This window comes from Xiphophorus maculatus, chromosome 21 (assembly GCF_002775205.1).
Source record: "Xiphophorus maculatus strain JP 163 A chromosome 21, X_maculatus-5.0-male, whole genome shotgun sequence".
Classification (NCBI taxonomy): Eukaryota; Metazoa; Chordata; class Actinopteri; order Cyprinodontiformes; family Poeciliidae; genus Xiphophorus; species Xiphophorus maculatus.
In genome coordinates, this window is record NC_036463.1 from 411,361 (window position 1) to 439,214 (window position 27,854).

The window sequence follows — 27,854 nt, forward strand, 5'->3', positions numbered from 1 at the left end:
TAGGTCAAAGGGCTAAGAGAGCGACCGTTCACAGTAAAACATGACACTTCCTGTTCTCAGGGGGCGTGGCCTAAGTGATGTCATCATTTGACCATATGGTATTGTAGGGCACCCGATGCCGATCAATCACTGAAAGTTTGGTCCCTCTATGTGCTTTTGTATAGGAAATATAAGAGTTTCGTGTTTCATGGCGAGTAGGTGAACTTTGACCCCTGCTAACCCCCCTTCAACATGCTCCAAAACTCACCAATTTGATAACTTTAAATCAAACATGCCTTATGATCAGACTGACCAAGTTTGAAGTCGATCAATCGAAATCCCTAGGAGGAGTTCGATCAAATACGAAGGCTGTAAACGTCAAAATCGAGGTAAAAAATGGACGTTCAATACAAAATGGCCGACTTTCTGTGATAGTTGGCTTATAACATTAAATGTAAGTTCTGAGTCTTTTGGTGAGCTCTACAAGTGTACCAAATTTCATGTCTCTACGATGAAGTACGTTCATACCATTGTGTCAACAGAAAATTGCTAGTTGCTGCCGTTCAGCAATTTTTTTTGCGATTTTTGCGACAACCTTAAAATTCAAAATTTTTAAATTTTCTAGTTGCGACCGCCAAGTTTGGTGAGTTTTTGAATATGATAAAGCCCCCAAAAAGGCACACGAAGAGGTGGGAAGAATCGTAATAATAATAATAATTAAAGCTGCAAGCAGCCTCGGGCGGCCCTCGCAGCAAGCGCCGCTCCGGCCTATTGGCCACCGCGGGGGTTCCAGCCACCGCAGAAGCTCTCGCATGATTTCCAGAGCCGCAGCCAACTCCCCACCGCAGAAGCTCCGCCGCAGTTTCCAGCACCGCCGCCCGCTAGCCACCGCAGAAGCTGTCGCGCATTTTCCACGCCCGTCCACCAGGCAACACACGTGAATGCGTTCGGCGGCGCTCCCTGACGACTGTCAAAAAATCTGGTGCAGATCGGTCGATGCATCGAGGAGACACAGCCGATGTATTAACTTAGGGGGCGCAGTGGAGCCAAATTACATTTCAAACCCGTTGGGCTCTTTAGAGGTGAACAAAGGTCATACATATCCAGTTTGTCGCCAATCGGATGATCCATGTGTGATTTAGAGCCAAACGTATGCATATGGCGAGGGACTGATATTCGCCGTTTGGCCACGCCCGCACGGTTCAGCCAGCAGCGAGCATTGACAGAGTTTATCATCCGAATCATCTTGATTATGTCAAGAGAGCCATAAACAGAGCTTTCAGAGGAAAAAAATGGCACTTCCTGTTGTGAGGGGGCGGGGCTTAGATGACGTCATAATGTGATGACGTAGGATCGACGGGCATACCACCAGGATTACTCAGGCAAAGTTTGATGCAGCTCGGTCAAAATATGTGGAATGTAGAGGCAAACGTATACGAACGGCGTTGCCGCCATTGAAAACACTTGGGACTTTAAAGCAAGCGAGACCAACTTCCTATCTGTCATCCAACACAGAATCAACTTGATTAGGTCAAGAGAGCCATAAACAGAGCTTTCCAAGGAAAAAAACGGCACTTCCGGTTCCGAGGGGGCGGGGCTTAGATGACGTCATAATGTGATGACGTAGGATTGACGGGCAAGCCTCCAGGATCACTCAGGCCAAGTTTGATGCAGCTCGGTCAAAATATGTGGAATGTAGAGGCAAACGTATACGAACGGCGTTGCCGCCATTGAAAACTCTTGGCACTTTAAAGCAAGCGAGATCAACTTCCTATCTGTCATCCAACACAGAATCAACTTGATTAGGTCAAGAGAGCCATAAACAGAGCTTTCCAAGGAAAAAAACGGCACTTCCGGTTCCCAGGGGGCGGGGCTTAGATGACGTCATAATGTGATGACTTAGGATTGACGGGCAAGCCTCCAGGATCACTCAGGCCAAGTTTGATGCAGCTCGGTCGAAACATGTGGAATCTAGAAGCAAACGTATGGCATCGGCGTTACAGGTCACTTCGCCACGCCGCCACGCCCAGCTGCTATCTCAAAGCCGGTCGGGGTTGGAATCCTCAACACACCAACATGTCTTCTGTGTCTGGACACAGTTTCATGTTGATTAGGTCAAAGGGCTAAGAGAGCGACCGTTCACAGTAAAACATGACACTTCCTGTTCTCAGGGGGCGTGGCCTAAGTGATGTCATCATTTGACCATATGGTATTGTAAGCCACCTGATGTCGATCAATCACTGAAAGTTTGGTCCCTCTATGTGCTTTTGTATAGGAAATATAAGAGTTTCGTGTTTCATGGCGAGTAGGTGAACTTTGACCCCTGCTAACCCCCCTTCAACATGCTCCAAAACTCACCAATTTGATAACTTTAAATCAAACATGCCTTATGATCAGACTGACCAAGTTTGAAGTCGATCAATCGAAATCCCTAGGAGGAGTTCGATCAAATACGAAGGCTGTAAACGTCAAAATCGAGGTAAAAAATGGACGTTCAATACAAAATGGCCGACTTCCTGTGATAGTTGGCTTATAACATTAAATGTAAGTTCTGAGTCTTTTGGTGAGCTCTACATGTGTACCAAATTTCATGTCTCTACGATGAAGTACGTTCATACCATTGTGTCAACAGAAAATTGCTAGTTGCTGCCGTTCAGCAATTTTTTTTGCGATTTTTGCGACAACCTTAAAATTCAAAATTTTTAAATTTTCTAGTCGCCACCGCCAAGTTTGGTGAGTTTTTGAATATGATAAAGCCCCCAAAAAGGCTCCTCTTTAGGGGGGCAGAATCGTAATAATAATAAGAAACAGTACAGAAACAATAGGCCTTCGCAGCGCTTTGCTGCTCGGGCCTAATAATAAACAGTACAGATACAATAGGCCTTCGCAGCGCTTTGCTGCTCGGGCCTAATAATAAAACAGTACAGATACAATAGGCCTTCGCAGCGCTTTGCTGCTCGGGCCTAATAATAAACAGTACAGATACAATAGGCCTTCGCAGCGCTTTGCTGCTCGGGCCTAATAATAAACAGTACAGATACAATAGGCCTTCGCAGCGCTTTGCTGCTCGGGCCTAATAATAATAATAATAAACAGCACAGATACAATAGGCCTTCGCAGCGCTTTGCTGCTCGGGCCTAATAAGAAACAGTACAGAAACAATAGGCCTTCGCAGCGCTTTGCTGCTCGGGCCTAATAAACAGTACAGATACAATAGGCCTTCGCAGCGCTTTGCTGCTCGGGCCTAATAATTATAACTAAAGATGCAAGCAGCCTCGAACGGCCCTCGCAGCCCAGTGCCGCTCCAGCCTCGTGGCGACTGCGGGGTTAAAGCAAAGCCACTCGCTCACCATCATTGATGCTCTCGCACAGTTCCCGCACCTATCCTCTAGGCCAGTGGTTCCCAAAGTGTGGGGCGCACCCCCTAGGGGGGGCGCAGTGCCATTGCAAGGGGGGTGCGGGAAGCAATATGGATGAATGAAAAAAACAACAAAAAACAGTTACACAAAAGTGCTTCACTGTAAAGATGGTTTGTAGTGTGTTTTGTTGCAACCTGAAGTGTGAAATAAACTTCAGTGGAGTTTGAAAACAAAATATGTTTATATGTTTATGTCTGATTGAACAATGTGTGTGCCCAGTTGATTCTTTTTCTTTTTTGGGGGGGATTTTATTGAAACAAATAGGGGCCCCAGAAAATCTTTGGGAACCACTGGGGGGCCCAGAAGAAAATCTTTGGGAATTACTGCTCTAGGCGATACACACTGATGTGTTCAGCAGTGCTCCCTGATGATGTACCAAAAATCTGGTGCACATCGGCACATGTAGTGGGGAGATTTAGCTGATGGCATAGCTTATGGGGCGCAGTGGGGTCAAATTACAATTTAATGCAGGTTCACAAAGGTTTGGTGCAAATCGGATGATGCATGTATAATTTAGAGATAACCATATGCATACAGCGAGGGATTGAAATTCGCCTTTCAGCCACGCCCACATGGTTCAGCCAGCATCCAGCGTTGACAGAATTCAACATCATTTCATTTTATGCAACTTGGCACAGGTTTAAAACTATATTAATCAAAGAGCAAAAGTAAGACATCCAGCAGATTAAAACAGGTGACTTCCTGTTGGAGGGCTAAGGTTGTGCCCTCTTGACCATGTAAATGTGATGAGGGCTGGCCTGTAGTGAGACATAGAAAGTGTCATTCAGCTGTGACCTTGTATATGGAAGTTATTGCACCTTGATAATTAATTGCGAATAGTCAGATTTTGACACTAAGCCACGCCCACATGCTTTGATGTACAAAAAATCATTTGATGTCTTTTGACCTTCAATGCCTCAAGACTGTGCTGAGTGATTCTTAAGTCTGTATGTCAAAAGCTGTAGGACGGGTTCAATCAGATACGAGGTCTATAAAAAAGAGAAAACAGCAACTTTGATCCAAAATGGCCAACTTCCTCTGGGGTTTGAACCATGGCTCCAAGAGACGTTTTTGTACATCCTGACAAGACACACATGTGTACCAAGTTTCATAATTCTGGGTTAAAGCATGTGTTGGGGCTGATCATTTAAAATATTCTAGGGAACGCTGTAGAGAATACGGATCAATCCCAGTGAGTTTGGTGCAGCTCGGGCCAACTCCCTGGAATTTAGACTCAAACGCATAGCAACAACATCACAGCTCACTTCGCCATGCAGGCCTGCTCCACTGAAACCGATCAGAGTTGGAAACCACATTACAACATGTCTTCTGTTTCTGGACACAGTTTCATGTTGATTAGGTAAAAGGGGTCAGATAGAGACCATTCACAGTAAAACATGACACTTCCTGTTCTCAGGTGGAGTGACTTAAGTGATGTCATCATTTGAGCATTTGGTATTGTAGGGCACCTGATGATCAATCACTGAATATTAATGCCTCTGAGTTTTTGTTTAGGAGATATAACAGTTTCGTGTTTCATTTAAGCATGCACAAAAAATAATTTTTTTGATAACTTTTTTCAGCCATGCCTTATGAACAAACTGACCAAGTTTGAACCTGATCGATCTCAATACCTAGGACGAGTTCAATCAAATGCAAAGGCTGTGAACGGCAAAAGTGGCTTGAAAATCAGAACTTCAATCCAAAATGGCAGACTTCCTGTTTGATGTGCACTATGACATTAATAGAGTTTTCTGTCCAGTCATCCTATAATTAAAATAAATGGTGAACTGAAGTGATGACACTGCTTAGCCTTCTTGGAAAGGTTTATTCTATATTGAAACAATAGAAACAAGTTGGAGTCTAACCACATCCATTTATACTCAAATACAAACACAAATGCAATTTGAAGAAAATCATAGGTGCAAACTAAGAATGGAATATGTTTACCTCTAGGTAGTCAAAGTTACAGCTGCTTTGGCTCTCCACATCAAAGTTGTTAAAGAAGAAAGAGATAGAGCTGTTTTGTGGTGCTTTCAGAATTATGACACAATCCATGTTGTGGGGGTAGATTTCAGGCCATCCTGGGCTCTTTAGGTAGCCATATTCCTGTTCATATAGTCGACTACAGGCTGAAAACCAACACAAACATCTTAGAGCACAAATCAGAAACCAAGTTATATTAAAAAAGTAACTGTTCAAGATAAACCATTAAAGGACATTTTGTTCTGAAACCCACTGGCAATTTCATAGCTGAAACTGAGGCCATTTCCTGTAAGGAAGGCATCAGATTTGAAGTACACAAGGACTGTCCTGCTGTTACTGTAAAAGTCTGGAGGATGGTCATCTGAAGCACAGAACTTATGTGATTGTCCATAGTCTCCCTGGAAACACAAAGAACTTGGTTCAGCTGGAAAGTGCAATAACTAACAAGTGCAGTTTAAGCTGTTAGTGCAAAGACTGGTAGTACAATTCAAACAGCACAACTTTAAGAGATGCAGTCTTTAATAAATCTGTGAGAAATATGTGAATTTTGAGTTACTTATAGATTCTGAAAATGTGAATTCTCAACTTTTCAATGATATCAAACAAATTGAAATAAAAAAGAAACAAAAAAGATATGGTTATTAGGCCTCTCACGATGACAAATTTTGCTGGATTGTTCCAGAAATTGTTCCAGAAGTTATTGCGATAAACAATAAAGATCAAAAAAGGATCAATAAACTTTAAATTCTAATGAACATTTAACACTGGAACTGGAAGCCATTTTAAATGTCCAAAATAACAAAACAACAAATAAAATGAATTTTGACGTCTTTGTGAACAAAGTTCTCCTTCAACAAGAGGGCTAGTTGAGACCAAAGCGCCAAACTGAACACATTTATTATCAAAAAAGAGATAAAGGATAAATCATGTCAATTCAAATGATTGAGTTTGTATCAGTATATCATGTGATTAATTGATTTATTTATTATTGTGACAGGCCTAATGGCCATTTGAATGTTAGCACTCAGACAGTTATTTACTGAGAAAACAGCTCTAAAAGTTTCTCCCCAAACCTGCAGAGCATCTAGGAAGGGAGGGATTGTTTAACAAAGGCTTGTGAACCACCATAACTTTCAGCAGGTGTGAGTTCGCTTATCTAGTCAGAAATATATATTTTTTCCATTCCATTTCCCAACAAATCTGTGAGTTTCTGTCTTGTTAGCCTTTGTCATGGAGCCATCTGTGAACCTGAGCTCTTGTGGAATGCTGTACTCAGAACACAAACTTAGGAGGTTTTGCTAAAAAAATGTTGTGTTATTTTGCGTGGTATTTGCAAGTCCTCATAATTTTCTTGAGGTACCCGTACTTCCTCACACAGCCAGAAAAACAGCCATGCCCCTTAAACTGGAGACTATATATTATTTCTATTGAGCAGCAGTAAATTCAGTTACTCACTAATTTCTATCAACACAGTTGTAAACATTATTATGTTTCAGTAACAAAATAAATTAGAGGCACTTTTCAGATACTCATGTTTTGACATCTGGATACATATAAATGTATCCCAGTGATTTTCCTTCAACTGTCCAACAGTCAAGTGAACTATTTCAGGGCATTTCCAAAATAAGTAATGTTACATTGGATGGGAAGTAACTACAATATACCTTCATGAGAAGGTGTGAGAGGACTAGCTGGTCTGTGGATAGCCCACTTTTATCTCACCTCAACCTTCAGATTGCCATTAAAACAGAGGCTACTATTTAAGTTACTCTGTATCTGCTTGTTGTTATGGAAATATGGAGTAATACTTAATTCATTGAATTCTTAAAAACACATCCCAACACAAATTCTTAGTTTGCTATAACCATGTAAAGCTATTTTTTTTATTTGACTAAAACTGATATATTAACATTAGAGTCAGAGTGACGAGAATCTGGAAGAGAATCGGTGGATGAACCTAAGATTAGGGTGATAGAAAGGAGGCCTTCCGACTTCAAAGACTCAGAGCTCATCACCAAAAATAAGTTCACAAACTAATATAGCAACCATAAAGCTCAATATTCAGAAAAGTCTGATTGCTATAATGCCATTGAAGATTGTCTATGGATTATTGAGGGGATAAATAATTTTTAACATGCCATTTTTATTTATAATATTTAAAGAGAAACTAATTCTGCTTTCACATTATTTTACTATCTTTTGATAGTTGAATTAAATAACTTCAAATCTAACTCTACCTGAGGTGTGAATAGTTTTGAGTTTTATATGATCCACAGCTGCATCCATCCCTATGTGTACTGTTTCAGAATCGGGGAGCCATATTTGTCTCCACACAGTCATTTCTGTGAGGCTCAAAGTTAAACTGAGAACTTTAAAAATAGATTTTTTTATCAACTTGATAATTCAGCTTTATAAACATTGGGAATTCTATCTGTAGTATAGCTATACTTTTATATGTCTGTAAAGAAACCAATTTTATTTTATTTATATAGTCCAGCAAATTTTGATCTTGCTCTAGTTTATACTAACCAAAGGCCAATCATTAATCTCCAGGTAATTAGTTGAGCAACTTTGGCTTGGGTCCAGGACAAATGTCTGGATTGACACTTTAATGGTTTCTAGTGGTGGAGAGTCAATGATCCACCGACAGTAGGTGTAAGGAGGATAAGCGTTGGGGAAGGATGGTGAGGTCAAAGTCTGCTTTGCAGTCGTAGCATTCAGAGTCCCGCCACACAGCACTGAAGAGAGGCAGACACAGAGGGGAGTTGTAGAGTTGCACACATCAACCGAATACATTGACAAGAAGAAAATATATTTTACTGGAATGATCATTAAATGGGTTTTCTTCTCCACCAAACCAAAGAACCCAAATTAAACACTAATGTTTTTTTTTTAATTCAAGATAATGCTGCTGGAAATAAAAATGGGGAATTTATTTTAAGAAGATTTATTTTAAGAAGTCAGAGTGTAACAGTGGAAGAAGAGACAAGAGATGTTCTTACATGGTACTGCTCTGTAGGTCGCATTGAATCCTTGCTTCTGGACGGAGCTGTCAGAGACAAAGTGAATCGTCAAGAAGTTTCCACTTGACAAGAAGTAGGCAGGAATGGAGCTTCCACAGTATGTCCCAACTAGAGGAAAGTTCATATTATCTCCATCGTATATCTGGTGGAGATAAAAACACATTTAGAACATTATCAGAACACAAGACCATATTCTAATACATCAAAATGAGATTTATTGGCATTCTGTTAGGTTGCAATAGATTCAAAACTAGGGGGTGGAATAAGTAGGTAAAATTAATACTGCCGAAATGCATGGACTTTCATTAAACTGATGGGTGTCTTCAAGATAATGTTATCAATATGATAGTGTTTGGTCAAAGTGGGCTTGGTTTCTGCACAAAAATGTAGGCAACTTAACATTTGGAAAACATTAGTGAAAACTCACTCATTGATTTGACATTCAAGATATGTTCCTTGCATGAAGCCTAAAAACGTTGACCCAAATTTACAGTTCTAGATGAAAGCATGTAGTTTGTAACTAATGGTAGTAGTAGCAGCTCTGACTCTGACCAAACATCTTGAAAATTGGCATACTGTTCAGACCCATTTTGCCTATAAAACACAATAAATATCATTCCAATTTGAGTTCTCCTTTGGGTTTAATAAAGCAATAATTAAATATGCTAAGCAAGATGGGAAGTTTTCATTTTATTTTGAAAAAATCTCTGGAGTGTGCCGACAGACAATCGGGCAGTTTTTTGACATAATGGTCATTGGTGAATAAGGGCAGTTTTTTGTATTAAAAAAAAAGTTTTATGATTTTTTTTAGATTTATTTATAATGTTATTCCCTCATCAAAAACATACACAGAATGTTTCCATGATTACTTCATGGATGTTATTATGATATAATCCTTTAATCTCCTGTTGCAACCATTCAGCTGTGCAAATGATTGGGGGAACCCAGCACTGCCTTCAAGGTTCAGCTTGTCCTTGGGGTGCAGCTTCTGAGCTTCTGCATTACAGAGCAACCCTCTCCCACCACTCCCTCTCTCAGCTCCTTTAGACCAGCCAGCAGCAATTAGCAAACACCTGCTGAAACCGCACATCTGCTGAGCTCATTATGTGAGCTACTTCTCAGTGCAACAGTGATACAAACGTTATTTATGAGGAGCCATGTTGTGATGACTTCCCGAAGGTGGAGAGTCAGAAAGAGTAGGAGTTTCTCAAAGAGACAGAGGCCTAATTTTAAGGTGTTAAGTTACAAAGTCAAATTTCTTTTAAGTCATATTTGATATATACAGCATTTTTGTAACTAAAGAAACACAGTTGCTGGATTGTGCAATAAAATGGCACTAAGCTCTGGGAAAATAGATTTCCCAGGATTGCTAAATATTCAGAAATTTAGCAAATTTCTGAATATATGTCACTATTACTAACATTGCCAAAGTTAAGGTTCATTTCTTTATTATGGACATATATTATTCCACATATGGACATGGCAATGTGAGGATATTTTCAGAATTTTATGCTAAACTTTGAATTTTTTATGATTTTTGAGTTTTAGTTGTGTATCATCAGAGTGATGCTAACAATTTCATTGAAAAAGCATTTGATCCGGGCACTTGGACTCCTTAAACCCAGTGATAATATCTCACACTCCTTCATAGCAAATAAATGCAATGCTTTTCTGTCATTTTCCCAAAACAAAATGAATGCAATTTACAGTCATCTGACTACCATCACCATTGTTTCAACCTCCCCAGATCCACCTCCTTCCCCCTGCAGAACTCAGTGCCTGTCTCAGTCCTCTCCTGTTTCCCTAGGGGAGCTGTCCAAACTCATTGCAGGCATGCTCCACAAGCTCCACTTGTCCTGTGGACTCCATCCCATCCTCCTTTCCTCAGATTTCATCAAAGCATTCTCCTTTTCTTAGATTTCACCGCAGCCTTTGACATCATCAAACACACCATTCCCTCTTGCTTAGGATCCTCCCTCATCATCACCAGCACTGCCCTCTCCTGGTTTCCTGTTTGTTCATATCTCACAAACAGGGAACAATTCATTAGTATCAATAACCTCATCCACTGCTTGTTCCACTACTCTTCATCCTTTACATGCTCCTCTGTGTTTACATCCGCAGCCACAATCTCCAATTCCACCTTTATGCTGACGATGTCCAGCTCTCCTCAAGCTCAAACGTGACAAATCAAACATCATAAGCCCCAAATAATAATAATCAATCAAGAGTACTCCTCCGCAGTCACCACTTCTGCTCCTACGATGCCATTGCATGATGGCAAGTTTGATTTTTGGTCTGCATTGGAAAAACTTTGAAATCATGTTTTGTTTTTGGTTTCCTGTGGAATAAGACTAATCTCCTCGTTAGTATAGTGGTGAGTATCCCCGCCTGTCACGCGGGACACCGGGGTTTGATTCCCCGATGGGGAGTGAAGTTTGTTTCAGGTCCCTCTTGAAAATGAGATCTAGATCTCAACGGGGTTTACCTGATTAAATAAAGGAAAATGAAGACTTTTATAGCGCTCTATGCAGTACAGGCCATTTACCATTTTTAACATTGAAATAACAGAAATAACTCTTTACCTTGACATAGTCATAGCGACAAGTAGAGGAGCTCTCAAGGTCAAAGGAGCTGAAGGAGAGATTGACGGCTTTGTTCACAGGCATCTCAATGGTCCAAACACAGTTCATCCTGGGCTCATAACGTCCATCCAGGTTTGGGTCTGGTGAGCCCAACATGCCCATAGGCATGGAGAGGTAGCCCCCACATCCTTGTGCTGGACCTACAGAAATTTACAACTAAAACAATGATATGGCACTGGCTCTCATTGGCAATATCCAAAAACAACATTGTGCACTGAGAAAGACAGACAGACAGAAAGCAAGAAAGAAAGAATGAAAGAAAGAAAGAGAGATCCATCCATCCATCCAGAATTTCGAAGAGAAAGTTTTGAACATTTGATTTCTGTGTTTAGAAATAAAATATGAATTTATAACATCATGTTTATTAATGCATGTTGTTGGTGATGTAGGCAGAAAAAATACATTTGATGAGAATAAACACTTCAGCTTAAAAATAGTATACCATGGAAAAGGTTAGGCCAAATAACTTATATACATATACTGTAACTTATAATGTAAAGATGTCTTTACTATTTAATTTATGTACGGCTAAACAAAATTTATAAAATAGTTTTAGGTTTTGGGTTTAGACTTAAATTACACAAAATAACTTCATTTGTTTCTATACTTTGCAATAATTTCTTTTTTGGCCAGCAAGGTATTCCACAATGTATAGTGTCACCAGCAGAAGTGACTAATTAAACCGCTTTTTTATTTGTCACAAATTTTAGTTTTAAGATGTTTAAGGCAAAAATATAGATTCCAGCGCTTCATCTAAACAGTCAGTTAATGAAGAATGAAGCTACTTTCAGAGTAGTGCTTATTGGCTAGTTCTTTTGCATTTATGTTTGAAATTGCAACATGAGTAACATATATGCTTTTTTCATGACCCCACTCTGCCTGATGATGTAGCCTTGCAAATGGTTGTGTTTATTTAGTGAAAAAAGTGAACAGACTATTGCTGTTTCCTATATATATATATATATATATATATATATATATATATATATACACTGCCTGGCCAAAAAAAAAGTCGCCACCAAAAAATGGTCACACTCTCTAATATTTTGTTGGCCCGCCTTTAGCTTTGATTACAGCCCGCATTCGCTGTGGCATTGTTTCAATAAGCTTCTGCAGTGTCACAAGATTTATTTCCATGCAGTGTTGCATTAATCTTTCACCAAGATCTTGTATTGATGATGGGAGAGTCTGACCACTGCGCAAAGCCTTCTCCAGCACATCCCAAAGATTCTCAATGGGGTTAAGGTCTGGACTCTGTGGTGGCCAATCCATGTGTGAAAAAGATGTCTCATGCTCCCTGAACCACTCTTTCACAATGTGAGACCCATGAATCCTGGCATTGTCATCTTGGAATATGCCCGTTCCATTTGGGAAGACAAAATCCATTGATGGAATAACCTGGTCATTCAGTATATTCAGGTAGTCAGCTGACCTCATTCTTTGGGCCACAATGTTGCTGAACCTTGACCTGACCAACTGCAGCAACCCCAGATCATAGTACTGCCCCCACAGGCTTGTACAGTAGGCACTAGGCATGATGGGTGCATCACTTCACCTGCCTCTCTTCTTACCCTGATGCGCCCATCACTCTGGAACAGGGTAAATCTGGACTCATCAGACCACATGACCCTCTTCCATTCCTCCAGAGTCCAATCTTTATGCTCCCTAGCAAACTGAAGCCTTTTTTTCTGGGTAGCCTTACTGATTAGAGGTTTTCTTACAGCTACACAGCTGTTCAATCCCAACCCCTTGAGTTCCCTTCACATTGTGCGTGTGGAAATGCTTTTGCTTTCACAATTAAACATACTCCTGAGTTCTGCTGTTGTTTTTCTTCGATTTGATTTGACCAAACGTTTAAGTAATCGCCGATCACGATCATTCAGGATTTTTTTCTGACCACATTTCTTCCTGGAAGATGATGGTTCCCCACCATCCTTCCAGTTTTTAATGATGCGTTGGACAGTTCTTAACCCAATTCTAGTAGTTTCTGGAATCTCCTTAGATGTTTTCTCTGCTTGATGCATGCCAATGATTTGACCCTTCTTAAACAGACTAACGTCTTTTCCACGACCACAGGATGTGTCTTTTGCTATGGTTGTTTAAGAAATGAGGAGTTACTCATTGCATCAGCTGGGGTTAAATAACTTGTTGCCAGCTGAAAGATAATCGCCTATGCAGTACTTATCCAATAGGAGGCTTGTACCTATTTGCTTAGTTAAATCCAGGTGGCGACTTTTTTTTTGTGGCCAGGCAGTGTATAAACAGTATATATATATATATATATATATATATATATATATATATATATATATATATATATATATATATATATTACATTTATTACTTCAAGGGTAGGCTACTGAAATTCTTTACTGACAAAAAGTCCATAAAATACAACTAAAAGCTTTCAGCTGATCCAAAATGCTGCTACAAAAGTTCTGATTAAAATTAAAGCAAGAAATCATATTTCTCCTATTGTAGCTTCTCTTAGTAATCAAACTCCATCATACCTCAGATCTGACAGTTCCATGTTCCTAACAGAGCACTTTGCTCTCAGACTGCAGATTTACTGCAAGTTAGTGGTACTATCCCAATTGAGTTGGGGTGTCAGTATGATGTTGTGAGGCTGTTTAGCTGTAAAAGCTACTGGTACACGTCATAAAACAGGTGGCATGACAAGGAAGAAAACATTACGTAAAAATATTGAAGCAACATTTCAAGACATCAACCAGGAAGAAAAAGCTTGGGCACAGGTTGGTATTCCAAATGGACAATGCAAAAAGCCAAAGTGGTTACAGAGTGGATAAGGACAACAAAGTCAATGTTTTGCTGTGGCCATCACAAAGTTCTATTCTCAATCCTATTGAGAATTTGTGGGTAGATCTGAAAAGGTGTATGAATGAGGTGGGCTACAAACCAGATAGACTTCAACTAGTTCTAGCAAAAGGAAAGGGCCAGAACTCCAGCTAATTATCGTGAGAAACTTGTGTTAGGAAACTGAAAAGGTTTCATCCAAGTCATACTAAAAAGCAATCTTACCAAATATCAAATGAAAAAATAGTTTATCTCTATGATAATCGAACTACAACTTTGTCACATTCCAGCAAACCATTAGCTACAATAATTGGTTGTTCTTGTCATTGTGCTTTTGATTCTGCGTGTTAACCCATTTATTTTATATAAACACATCCACATCATTATAAATAATCTAAATGTTAACTTACCAAGTGTTTGACTGTAAGTGGCTCTCCAGCCAACACCACTAACTGTGGCATCTGTACTGAAGATGATGAACAAATTGTTTGTAGAGGAGCGTATGTCAGGAGGGATCACTGTTCCACAGAACCTTCCCATCAATGGTGCCAAGCTGTCAGGCCCGTCATACACGGCCACATAGTCATAGCGACATGAAGAAGAAGCTTCTAAGCTGAAAGTATTGAATCTATAAAGAGAAAAGACATGAAACATAACTAAATGTGGTTTGAACTTACATTATACTGGCTTTAAACTGCCAGTGTAAAAAAACATTGTTTTAGTTTCAAGTAAATTATTATTTAACTTCTATTTTATTACACGTAGTCTTACTTGAGATCCACCACTCTGTCTGCTTGGACGGTGATGTGGTAGGTACAGTTTATGTTGTGGTGGTAGTTGGTAATGGAGAGGGCCGGACTGCTCACTGTACCTGAGGTGCTATTGAAGAAACCCCCACATGCTAAAGACACATACACAAGCACACAAACACACAAAGAATCAAACATCAAATGTTTAATATATTTACTTTTACTTTTATGAATATAAAAAATAATCCCACATCATCTGTTTCTTCTTGTACATTCTGCTCTTTCTTCTCAACCCCCCAGTTTGTATTGAACCAGGTTCTGCTGGAGGTTTTTTCCTGTTAAAGGGTTTTTTCCTCTCCACTGTTTCTACATGCATGCTTGGTAAGGGATTGCTGAAAAGCCAACAACAACTCATGTATAAAGCAATAAAAAAAGAAAAAGTTTGATGCCATATTTACACAAAAGTCAGCATTTATAAAAACGGAATATGGCATGAAAGTTTGCAGTAAATACAGTATCATAGTATTTTGTAACATGGTGTCTTTATTCTAAGGAGGGTTTCCCCCAGTGTATTATAGGCCTGGCGGCCCGCAATGCTTTACGAACCCCACCGCCAGGCTCAGAAAAAAACACTATCTTTATTTTATTTTATTTATTTCTTTTTAAAGCCGCATTGCAAGCACAGGGCCAGCCTAAGCCTCCATGGGGCACTAAGTGAAATTTGGTTTTGGGGCCCTTTAGTTCTGCTAACAATGTGGACTGGCTGCAATCAGCAGCCCGATCATTAGATCATTCACACAACTTGCTATAAACTTATTGCATCTCTGACAGTGCTGTTTCCATTATATTGATCTGTTGAAATAACAAAATGCCATGTAAAACTCTGAAATGTCATTACAAATGACCTGAAGTAAAACGATTGTGAAGCAGCATTAAGTACTGACCATTTTAACTGTAATAAAGCTATGATTGCATTTTTAATGCATTTGTAATCAGAAAATAATTGACTGCAATTATGTAATGTACTATAGGTTGTTGATGTGTTAGAAATATAGATGTTAGTTTATTGATGGGGGCAGGATGTGTCTGTGAACCAAGACAAAAAAGGAACTAAGAAGGAGCCAGTGTTGATCACTGGGCCTTTAGGAAGCAGATGGCAAAGCATACATTAAGAAAAAAGAACTCAAAATGCTGAGAGACAAGGAGTGTGCAGGCTATGGCATGGAAGGTGACCTTTGAAAAGTCTTGGGTTCGGAGCAGAGCCTAAAACTCAATCTATGGCAGACCTGATGGCCAACTCAAGGTAAAGATAAAAACTATTCTGCCAAGTCATCACTTGGGAAAAGGAGGAATCAGAGAACCCCTCAGAGGATTCCTGCCTGCCTCCGGCTGCCTGCTCCATCCTACACACTCCCTGCTGGACCTCACTCATCACCACGTCAACTGCCTGTATGAATCGGAGTTCAGTTGCCATTCTCTGTCAAAGTCTCCTATTTAGCACTATCAGCTTCAGAGCTAGGGAGAGTTATTTAGATAGAAGTGATTACATATAATGTGCATTTGATTCAATATTATCACCTGATTTCTGCTGCTGGATCAAGCTGTAACTGACCCCTACAAAAAATGCCTTACTAATAAATATCAAGCATGAAGGAAAATCTAAAGATGGTGGGGAAATTGTACTTTCTGAGTCATGATTATTTATGTGTTCTTCAACAGCACCCCTGGTACTCACATGAGTCACTAAAACTAATCCGGTTCAGAAACAAGTGGGACAACACTTGCAACAAAGAGGGAGAGCGGCCGTTAACAGGTGTGCTCTATCAAACTTAGTTGGTTGCAAGTTTAAATAAAAAGCGAAATGTTACAGCACTAAAGTTCTAATATCATTTTAGACCAGGGATCTCCAAGTTCAGTCACCAAGAGTCACTGTACTCCAGTTTTTAGATGCATCCCTGCTCTGACACAGCTGATCTGGTGGTTGGATAACCTCCTCAGCATGACATCAACTTTAAAGGTGTGGTGATTGATTTGATTCCAGGTATACTGGAGCAGGGAGTAACCTAAAAGCAGGACAATAGTTATTGAAAACTAGTGTATAGAATGCTGCTCTAAACTGCATTATGCCTTGTCTGATCTAAAATGTAAAGCTTTGCAGATTTGAAAGTTGTAAATTGGAAAATTCTCTGAGTCAACATTAATTATCCTTACTGTCAGATCAAAGCTACTGTTGTGCAAAGGTTAAAAAAATATCATTAGCTTGTCAGCACATAGTTATAGGTTTAATGTTGAATAGCTTATGGTCTCAAAATTGAGATGTGAAATCTAGCACCCATCAATGTGTTGGGGTTCTAGTATCCCAACACATCGACAGATGAGATGTTGCCATTGTGCTGAGCTCAATAAAAGTCCTGACCTGAATGGACACTTTTATTCTACTACTGTCTTACATCTCAACATATCAGAAGTAGGTAAAGTGTCCAAAAACTGAACTGAAGTAAGAGTAAAAAATAAACTTATGAAATTAATACCTAGTGTAGGCACAGTATCTGTATGCTATATTTACTTACGTATGGCACTGTATTCTGCCATGAAGCCTCGGCTGGTAATCAGAGAGTCAGAGTAGAAGTGAAGTAACATAGGACCAAAAGTGGAGAAAGGGCCTGGAATGTTGGTACCACATAAAGTAGCCATTGCAGTGCTACTAGAAACTGGGCTGTAGATCTTGAGACCATCATACATACAGGTGGAGTGTGCTAGACAAAAGATAAAATAAACCTTTGGTACAACATCCAACAAGGAAAACATGGTTTATCATCAAGGCTATTTATTTCTGTTCCCATGTAGTAGAGTGTGAACACATACCCTCTATCTGGAAGACCTGAAAACTGAGAACAATCACTGTCTGCTGTCCAGCATCTATAGTGTAGTTGCAGTTTGCTCTGTCTGGGTAGTCAGCTGGGAAATTTGGAGAAACTACTCGACCCTTGGAAGCACGGAAACTTGCACCACAGCCTCATGAGCAAAAGACATCAAAGTTTAGATCATTTTGGAGGAATTTCTGTCTTTTTAAAAACAGTAAAGAGCTTGAGACATTCATGCTTTGCACTGCTTTTGTGATGAAAATTTTATGATATGACTGATAACGCTGGTGCAAATATCAGAATTAATAGACAGGATATTGTTTACAGAACTGTATTGCTTACATAGAGCCTTTATTAATATGGCTTTTGCTCACCTACTAAGAGGGTTATCTGTCAACTGTAGAGGAGAACTGCTACCATGTTGGCAGATGTTACAATAACACAAATAGGTTGAGATGAATATACTTGAGATTCTTACGGGTGCTGAAGGACATGGAGAAACCTACACCAGCAGTAGAGGTGGCTTGGAATCGACTTGTGATAAGGTTATATGGTGCGACAACGGGCTCTGGTGCCAAAGAACCACAGCCTGTCACAAGCAGATCCTCAGAATTCTGGGTACTGCCTGACCAAACCTACGGAGAAACGCACAATCTAGTCAAAGTCTCTATTAATCCTTTCCTCTTTTGTCTGGTTCATGTCTTACTTTACCCTGAAATAATAGTTGATTTGAAAAAGTGTCAATTCCTGATTGTACCTTGATATAGCTGGTCTGGCAGCTGCCAGTGCTGTCTGGGATCTCAAAGTTATCACCAAAGCTCATCTCCAGGTGGTTTCCTTCGTGGGCAATGATCTGCCAAAAACACTCTGTATTTGCTGGGAAGTTCTGGGGGTAATTTGGTGACTTAATTGTTCCTGTATCAGCATGGATCACCCCTCCACAGCCTAGTGGAATATAAAAATATTACTATACACACGATTTTGAAAATCATCACATAAAAGCAGAAAATAAAGAGTCTTAAAACTCATAGATAAGACAACATGTGCAAACATTAAAAAACAGCTTGTATATTAGTAGAAAGGATATATGCCAGATACTTATTTACCTAACAAAAACTTACCAGAAGAGTCGGCAGACCAGGAAGCAAAAAATCCACCTTTTGATATACTGTGGTCCGCCAGGAAAACTACAGCCAGTTTGTTGGAGCCTGATTGGATATTTCCAGGAGTGGTGGTTCCACAATATTGGCCAATAATTGGAGATCCAGGGGATCCTCCATTAAAAATTGTGACAGAATCCCAGCTGCATGTGGCGTGTGATTCTAGGTTGAAGTAGCTGAAGCTCAACTATAGGAACATGGGAGAAAGACAACGAAGTACAGAAGGCTACAGAACACTTAAGGCATCCTGTATTGACCTCACAAATCATATACAGACAAAAGCAAAGCAGTTATTTACTTGTACTGTTTTTTTATTCTGGGGTTGGTCTGCACATTTTACACCAAAACACAGATGTTCACCTTGAACAGTGATGAATGGACATTCTCATTCCATTCAGTCTTGCATAAAGTGGTTTGAACAAATATCTGGAAGCTGGATCCAGTGATGAACCAGACCTGTAGTGTAACCTTAAAATACATTCACAGGTGTACCTTCACTTAACTTGGATTGAATTAACCAGAATATTAATAACCATGATTTCATTTGTGTAATGTAGCTCTTTATTATTTAATTATTTCTTTATATATATGAATCATTTGTGCAATGTAGTGAACCATGTGCATTTGGTCAGATTAGGGTTCTGTATTGTCATACAGTGTTAGCTTGTCATACTATGATGCCCTCCTGAAGAGTATTTCTTTTATGGCCAAAGACTGTGAAGCCACTAGTTCACAATAAAATATATTTGAAGATCTTTTGCTTCACTTATTTTATTTTTACTATTTACTCTGGCGCTAGAATAATTTTATGCAAAAAAAATATAATGTTAGTGTTCCAATATGTCCCAGATTTGACTGTATCTGTGTCTCCATAGAAATTCTATTAATTTGCTGTCAGCCTCTTTACAGTCCTGGAAGACCCGAGTTCAGTTTGAACAGAGAGACAACAAACTACTGCGCTTGTTTTTTAAAGGACTTTTTGGCTCCATTGATCTTTATTTCACAGTATGACAGTAAAGTTGGTTATGAGAGAGGGGAGAAGACATGGTGCAAAGGTCAACAGGCCAGGACTCGAACCCTTGACAGCCGCGTCGAGGACTGGCCTCTGTTCATGGGTTGCATGCTAAACCCTCTGTTCCACCGCTGAGCCACACCAACTACTACTTTTGATGCTAGCTAAGATATTTTTTACTAGTACTATACTGCTTCTGAACACCTTTTAATTGAAACTGGCTAGCTTTCCTTTTTGTTCTATCATGGCAACTGAATGTGTTAAGGACTCACCGTGATAGTGTGGCCAATGGGGGCTTCCAGTAGCCAAGCACAGCGACTCGGGCTGGGATACATGTTTGGGTAATTAGGGCTGGATAATACCCCACCATCACCTGTTTGCCAGCCTCCACATTCTGCAAAAACATTAACTCTAAGGTCACAGAGTTGATGCATTATGGTTGAAAATGCCACAGGTCATGTTAAAAAACAATCAACTTATGTAAAATGACTTAAACCATCACTGTCTTACCAGAGAATGAGTACTTGGCCTTGAAACCCAAATCCCCCTGTGAAGAATCAGTCCGGAAATGAACCCACAGCTCTGATGTGAACACCACAATTGGGATCTGGGGTGGTGTTTGTCCACAAAATCTCCCTAACAGCTCCCCATCCCAGTCACCTTGAGAAGGGATGGACCATAAGACAGACAAATAAGCAAAGAAAACAATAGAAAATAAGAACTCTAAAAATTTAATTGGAAATGTTCCTCTCCATTCATTTCCTATAGAATTTGTGCAATGAGGTGACAGTCACTTATTCTCCTCCAGCCAAGCATAAGCAGCCAGAGGAACCCACATGTGCACATTTACATCCACCCATGGATGCACCCTGTGTTTATATGCATCTGTGTGTAGAGGGTGTGCACAAGCGGGTTAACAACAACACAAGAAAGTTGAAAAGTTTAAAATTTTTGTCGCTGTTTGCTATCATTTATTGCTCTCCGTGTGTCAAGCCCATAACACGCTGCTGTGAACCAGGTAACCCCCAATGGGAGAGATATTTATAAGTCAAAATAGGTAGGTTCATTAATCTGCATTATGTAATATTAATGCATTAAAATGTGCAGACTAATTACTTGTGTTAATGATTTAACGTTGACAGCCCTAATTAGAACAAAACATTAAAAAGGAATAAAAATCTCTATTTGCTTGGATCAATTTATATCTGTTTTATTTATATCTAGCCTGTTTGATTTGAACAGTTTGTATGTGAAGCCATCCATATGCCTGTGGGTAAAGTCTACCAAGCAACAACCTATTTAGTGACAGATGTTACCCACGAATGAAGGAAATAAAGACAAAAGGGCAGTTAAATTGGTTCATTAAGATTGCATCTCTTTTATTAAATAGGCATTGCTTGATATGTAGTGTGGCCAAATGAAGCAGCGGTTAACAAGAAAAAAATTGGTTGCTTCCACTTTACCCCCAAGAACTTTGACGTCCATTTAGGTCACCAAAACTATACATTTCTAGGATTACCCAATCACTATTGCCTTTTGGTCTAAGTTGTCAAACATCACAATATCCAGTTTGTTTGCCTTTGCTGTCTTTACTCTTTTTTTCTTATTTGGTCATTCTCAAAAACCTTTGAACCTGCCTTTGACTTTGAAACTATATTTTTCCTATAAGTATCTTTCATCCTATAAGGGTAACTTTGACTTTTTGAGGCATTACACTAAACCTCTTCAGGAAACGGATGAATCTCAAGCCTCATATTAAAGATCTATTGCAATCTAAACTCAGTTTACCATAAAAAAAACTAAACGTTCTGGTAGAACCCTATAGTCATTTTGGGAGGACTTACCCAGGCGGAACTGAAGGTAGTCTAATTCACAAGTCTGATGGTTTTCCAGGTGCAAGTCTTCAATGAGAACTACAATTGAAGAGTTGATGTGAATGGGATTCTGAATCAACCACTCGCAGTTCAGGTTGTTACTGTAATTGGACACCTGGAAACCAGGTGATGTGAAGTTGCCTCCAGCTGGGTCATTCAGAATTCCTCCACACTCTGATGAAACATGAACGTATAAAGAGAGGCAAAGTCATCCTTCACATTTCAAAGAAAGCACCCAATTTCTAGTGACTTTAGAGTCACTATTTCCTTTCAAGCTTAATGAATCAACATGCCAATACAAATTTATAATTTGTTCACATGTATTCTCCTGGATCTATTTCTGACCTGAGCGAAACTGTTAATAATGTTGACAGCTTTATGTGGGGGAACAGTATTCATTGTACCCAGACTGCAGATCTTGATTTACCAAACCTCATGTATAGCTTTAAACATGCAGATCTGCTTTCTCTGGAGATCTCCAGCTCTATTTTATTAACTAACTCCAAGTGACTATTTCTACTATATTCCTGCAGAAAACCAATTAAGACATGAAAACACTTACATTGTGGATTCGCCAATTAATGTGTTTTTCTGTTTATTTTCCACCAAATTATTTGTGGAAAATTAGCCTATTTTAGGAATTTTTGTAATGTTTATCAACATTTTTCAAAAGAAAATCCAGCTCGGGAACCTGAAGTAAATTCAACAGTTTTCCATTTCTGAGATCAAGAAATGGCATATCCATAGGCATAGGAAATATGGTAGCATTGTACCTTCAGCAAGACACTTGATCTGCCTTGCCTAGTAGTGGTGACCTCTGGTGGTCAGAGGGTCACCAGAGGTCACAATAGGAACCAATGCATGGTAGCTTCGCTCTGTGAGACTGCCCAGTGCAACTGTTGCTTCTTTCCAGTAGTTTGCCACCATCAGCGTGTGAATGTAGTGTGAAGTGTGCTTCATAAAGCACTACTGTATACAGGTACAGGCCATTTGCCATATGCTATTGGCTGGCATTTGCAAAGCAGTTAATGAGGAATTTGCACCATTAACATTCCTTGCCTTTGATTGATTGTACCCTGAAGAACAGAGATAAGGAAAACTGCAGATATTATCTTCTGCAGCAGTGCTGAGAAGATTTACACTCTGTATTGGTGAATATTAATGTATATTTGGTCTTTGAACAATTAAAAAATGCATTTATAAGTGTGTCTCAAGTATTCATGGATTTTAGCTATTCATGAGCGACTGTGGTTCCTAACTCCCTAAACACCAGGGGTCCACCGTGCTGTGTTAAAAGGATTGACATTTAAATTGGATAATGGGTAAAAAAAATTGCAAATAGTTTTTCAACTTGTAGGTTTTTTTGGAAAATAACTCACCCACAGGCTCATCAGAGGAGTAAGTAACCATAAAGCCACCACTGGAAACAGAAGCATCGGTGCGAAATACAATAGCCATGGTGTTGCCAGAAGAGTGCACCCGAGTGCCTGGTGAGACTGTCCCACAGAATCGATGCAGGCGAGGAGCATCAGCAGCCAACCCATTAAATATCTGTAAGAGATAGGACTCTGATAAAAAGACATTTGTTTTCTAGTACTTGAGTGAAATGAAAATTTTTGTTGCATAAACCGGCACAAATGTAGTATGAACGTTGGACACCAAATTTGTCTGATTAGAAGGTCTTCAGTTATTGTAATTTTTAGGTGTGGACCAAGACTTTACCACAGGAAATAATTAGAGAGAATGAAGCTTTCCTGCTGAATCAAAAGCTGAGTACAAAAGGCAAAGCACTCGATTTATGTTACCTTCACCTACAATGATGAGATATGAACCAAAACTGAAAAAAAAAATTCAGTAGCAATACTACAGTATTTTCTTCATTGTTTGGCCAGCACTTGAGATGAGGAATTCTATCCCTACAGGCTGTTCAGTTCTAATTTTGGGTAGTTTCAGTCAGTAAAGTCAATGTTTTGACAAATTACTCCATTAGATCAATTGAGGTCATGTGATTATGGGCCTATACCCTGTAAACGTGATGCAGATGAGAGGTGTGGCTTGTGCAGTAATTACTTGATCAAAGTGCATAATTCTTATGGATTTAGCACTGAAATACAAAGTTGTTGGTCACCAACATATCTGATTCAACTGATTACTTAGATCAGACCAATATAGGATGATAATGTGGTACCACTAATAATACTTTTGTGTCTTTTATCTTTTATCTAAGCCCCTTAGAGCTTCTATGGGTTTATGACTAATCCACAAAATCAATCAGGTGTTTAACATGGGTAGGTCGACTTAAATCTCCTTTCCATGTAGGGCTGTGTAATTTTATCGATTCTACAATATTTATCAATACATTAAATCCTACTTTGAGTTTTATGTCAAATAAACAAGAATTAAATGACAGCTATCACACATGACATTTTTTACCCAATTGCACATGGACATTAAAAATGACATGTAATCAAACAACCAGTTACAATTAATTAAATAATGAAATGAAATAGATAAATTACGTTATCTAATAGAGAATAAGACAAAAAAGGTTCCTTTTCTGAAGGGTTTCCCGCAGAATTATATTATAAGAGTGTGGTTCTGTCTTCATAGTGAATATGTGCAATTTTAGTATTTTGTGTATGAATGTGAGAGAAAAATTTATGTGTGTGAAATTTGAATAGTAAATATGTGCAATTGTAATATTTTGTGTATGTGTATGAGTCTTTAGTAGTGTGTGAGACAAAACATAGTTTTTGTCCTAAATGGCCCCTCATAGCTACGTGCTACTCGTAGTAATGTTTCCCAGATGTAGCTTTGTTTTTGCTCAACCCGCAGTGAACTCCAACACCAAACGTCTGATAAAGCTACAGCATGTCACTTAAGCAAAAAACAACAAAAGAAGATTTTTGATATGTATTAAAACTTTTGTTATGTGCCAACATAAGAGAGATAATCTCTGAGACAAACATCAATCTCCTCTGCCTCCTCCATGTGTTCTGCAGAATATTCCGCTCAGTCAGAAACAGCCAATCAGAGCCAGCAGAAAACAATTAGCCATGCTCTCAGGAAGTTTTGATCCAGTAACCCAGGATTGCTTATTTTGATGCAACTTGTATTAGACTCTGAATGAATGTTTTCTTTTTTCTTGAAATTATTTGATATAGGTAGTGTTGTGAGATTCATTTGACTCATGTATAATTGATGGTACTGAGAGCTTTACTGTTAAGTATTCCTTTACTGACTGCAGGATTTTCAGTTGTCCTTTTGACTGAGTAACTGTGGTATTGTGCCTGCAAGTATTTTGCATGTTTTATTACCAGATCATTTTTCAATTTTGCCAGACCACAAAGTATCATTTGTAGTATAAATAAATGATTGGCTGTTAATTTTTTGCTATAGATATAAATTTGACCTAAAGCGAAAAATTAACAGCCAATCCAGGTGATAAGCAGTGATCGGCCTCATGGATGATCGGAATCGGCAGTAAATCGGCAGCTGTCCGTCCATCCTCAGTCTCTTGCCCATCTCTGATACACCTGACAACTACAGAGTCATCTCAGTATTTCATGAAAAGGAATGGTAAGAGTCCCCTGTGGTGCCCTTGTGTTGCTGATCACAGTCTATCACTCCACTATCACCTCATCTATCATATCATCTATATTCAGTGTCTTCCCAAATAAGTATATTATGTATGTCAAATTGGAGCTGGAATTAAACTTTCAAACTTCCAATTGCCAGTCTCTTTCCTTGAGATTAACCGAGAATTAAAAATGTGAAAACTTACAGTACAGAAAACAGGCAAGATCCCAATAAGGGGAAAGGAACTCACATCAACGTAGTCAAACACACAGGAAGTCCCAGAACCTTCCAGGCGCAGGTCATTAATGATGAGTGTAACCCTGCGGTTTGGTGTGACCACCAATTCCCAGCGACACACTCTGCTGTGAGGATATAAATTTGGGTAATTGGGTGAGGTGATGGTACCAGATGGAGCATTCAACTCTCCTCCACATGCTAGAAAAAGGAAAAACAAATGGATATCTATTGAGATCAAATACTCCAACAAAATTTATTTTGATAGTCAGAACTCAAATCTTTTTTGTTTATTTAATATTAGTTACTACATGTAGAGTCCATTTTCCTAGACATACCAATCACTTAAAACATTTCACACTAGGGCTGCATTCATCCAGTCACACTTGTAAATGTGCACACATTCATACACTGATACACTAATCTATAGGCAACTTGAGTTAATATATTTAGAAATGGCTCTGTTTTATAGCTCTTTTCCAGTCCGTGCATTCACTGCCTTCTTTTCCACTCAAAGTGTTTTATGCTAAAGCCACATTCACCCACTCATACTCACATTTATACTCTGATCAGTAGGTACCCCAATGTATCAGACAGATACTGCAGCTTTAACCCCCAAAAACAAACAATTTTTTCCCATATTTCTTAAAACTGACACCATATTGTGACAGTATGGTATGAGACATATAATTGTGAAAAAAATCTATTCCTCCACCTCCTCCCGGTGTTACAATTAGGACTGCAAAAATGTACCACTCTGAGTCACAAACAATCAATCAGAGCAAGGAGGAGGGTCTTAGCACTGTCAATCCACCTCCTGTATACTGCTCAGTGTGTTAATGGTGGAAAACAATTCCAGAAAACCATTAACACACTGAAAACTGTTTATCCAACATCATTGGTGGCCATGCTAAGTCACCTTAGTATTTGTGGCAGGCTACGTCGTGTTGAGCAAGCTGTTGCTTAGCAAAGAACAAGCAGGAGGGAGTGAGCATGAGAGTGATTGACAGTATTTACACCACTCCTTCTGAGTGAGTGGTGTATTTCTGCAGTTAGTACTGGGAGTATGCAGAGGAGCCCAATTTTTTCACACGTTATCTGTCTTATATTATGCGGTCATAAAGTTACATACTTTATTTACCCTTGCCTGGGTCACCTCAACATATGGCAGAAGGAGGTGGAAATGGAACCTACCACCTTCTGATTGCAAGACACACTACTCACTGAACCACAGTTGGTACAACAGGCACGGCTTTGGTACAGCTGGTAATAACCAGGTTTTTCAGTGTACTGAACATATCTGGTTCTGAACCATGTATATTCATCTATAAAAACAAATCTGCTTGAATGTTGCTCAGGTATAAGCAGTTATCTTACATACATTCTAAGGAGTTGCAATTCCTAACATTTATTAGCAACATACCAATTCATAATAGTAAAAGAGCCCTAGCTTATAAAAACATCCGTCCGTTGATCCATCCATCCATGCTTATCTGGAGTCAGGTCGCAAGGGTAGCAGCATAAGTAGGGAGGCCCAGGCGTTCCTCTCCCCAGCCACTTGAGCAAGCTCCTCCGGGTGTTCCCAGGCCAGCCAAGAACCATAGTCCCTCCGTTGTACCCTGGGTCTTCCTCTGAGTCTCCTCCTGGTGGAATGTGCCCAGAACACCTCGCCAGGGAGGTGTTGAGGAGGCATTCTAACTAGATGACTGAGCTTCTCACCCCATCTCTAAGAACCCCAGACACCCTCCAGAGAAAACTCTTGTCCTTTCTGTCATGACCCACAGCTCATGACCATAGATGAGGGTAGGAATGTAGATCGACTGGCAAATCGAGAGCTCACTTTTTGACTCAGCTCTCTCTTCACCATGACAGACTGGTACAGCACCTGCTTCATTCCAGAGACTGCACCAGTCTGCCTGTCAATCTTTCACTCCATTTTTCCCTAATTTTCCACACTTGGGGCACTTGGAGAGTGTCATCTCCAACCTGGAGAAGACATTCTAGACTTTTCTTTTATAGAAGGGTCGAGGCTCAAGACCACGATGCCGGATTTGGAGGCACTGATCCCCATCCATTCACACTCAACTGTGAACCAGTCCAGCGAAAGCTGTAGATCATGACCTGATGAAGCCAGTAGGACCACATCATCTGCAAAAAGCAGAGACGCGATCCCCTCAACACCATGGCTACGCCCAGAAATTCTGTCCATAAAAGTAATGAACAGAATCGGTGACAAAGGGGAGCCATGGCAGAGTCTAACTCTCACCGGAAACGAGCCCAACTTACTGCCAGCATCGCGGCCCAGACTCATACAGGGACCCAACAGTCTGCATCAAAGTGGACAGCTCTGCACCTCTCTTCAGCTAAGTGTCCAAGACATGTGTCCACAGATCTGATGAGCACCAGCAAGGGCAATCATCAAACAGTGGCCTAGGGCTTCCTTGTGCCAAGAGCATGTATGGATCCCCTTATGCTTGAATTCTGTGTTCCTCATGGACAATCCATGATGAGCCCAG

General features: G+C 39.7%; 1 protein-coding gene across 2 annotated transcripts in view; it reads right to left on the reverse strand.

Moving 5' to 3' along the window:
• Positions 1-27,854, reverse strand: part of cubn (cubilin) — a 180,556-nt gene that overhangs the window by 86,963 nt on the left and 65,739 nt on the right. Inside the window, exons 48-64 of one of the 2 annotated variants that reach the window (XM_023326226.1) lie at positions 25,355-25,539; positions 22,905-23,076; positions 21,496-21,699; positions 20,162-20,311; positions 19,924-20,045; positions 18,601-18,826; positions 18,237-18,424; positions 17,958-18,114; positions 17,481-17,630; positions 17,186-17,371; positions 14,638-14,767; positions 14,277-14,494; positions 10,993-11,192; positions 8,387-8,549; positions 7,914-8,122; positions 5,638-5,782; positions 5,349-5,530 (exon numbers count right to left, since the gene is read on the reverse strand). In XM_023326226.1, the coding sequence (XP_023181994.1) occupies positions 5,349-5,530; positions 5,638-5,782; positions 7,914-8,122; positions 8,387-8,549; positions 10,993-11,192; positions 14,277-14,494; positions 14,638-14,767; positions 17,186-17,371; positions 17,481-17,630; positions 17,958-18,114; positions 18,237-18,424; positions 18,601-18,826; positions 19,924-20,045; positions 20,162-20,311; positions 21,496-21,699; positions 22,905-23,076; positions 25,355-25,539 (2,987 nt within the window). The remainder of the gene's footprint in view (positions 1-5,348; positions 5,531-5,637; positions 5,783-7,913; positions 8,123-8,386; positions 8,550-10,992; positions 11,193-14,276; positions 14,495-14,637; positions 14,768-17,185; positions 17,372-17,480; positions 17,631-17,957; positions 18,115-18,236; positions 18,425-18,600; positions 18,827-19,923; positions 20,046-20,161; positions 20,312-21,495; positions 21,700-22,904; positions 23,077-25,354; positions 25,540-27,854) is intronic. The other variant, XM_023326227.1, reaches the window with a different exon arrangement.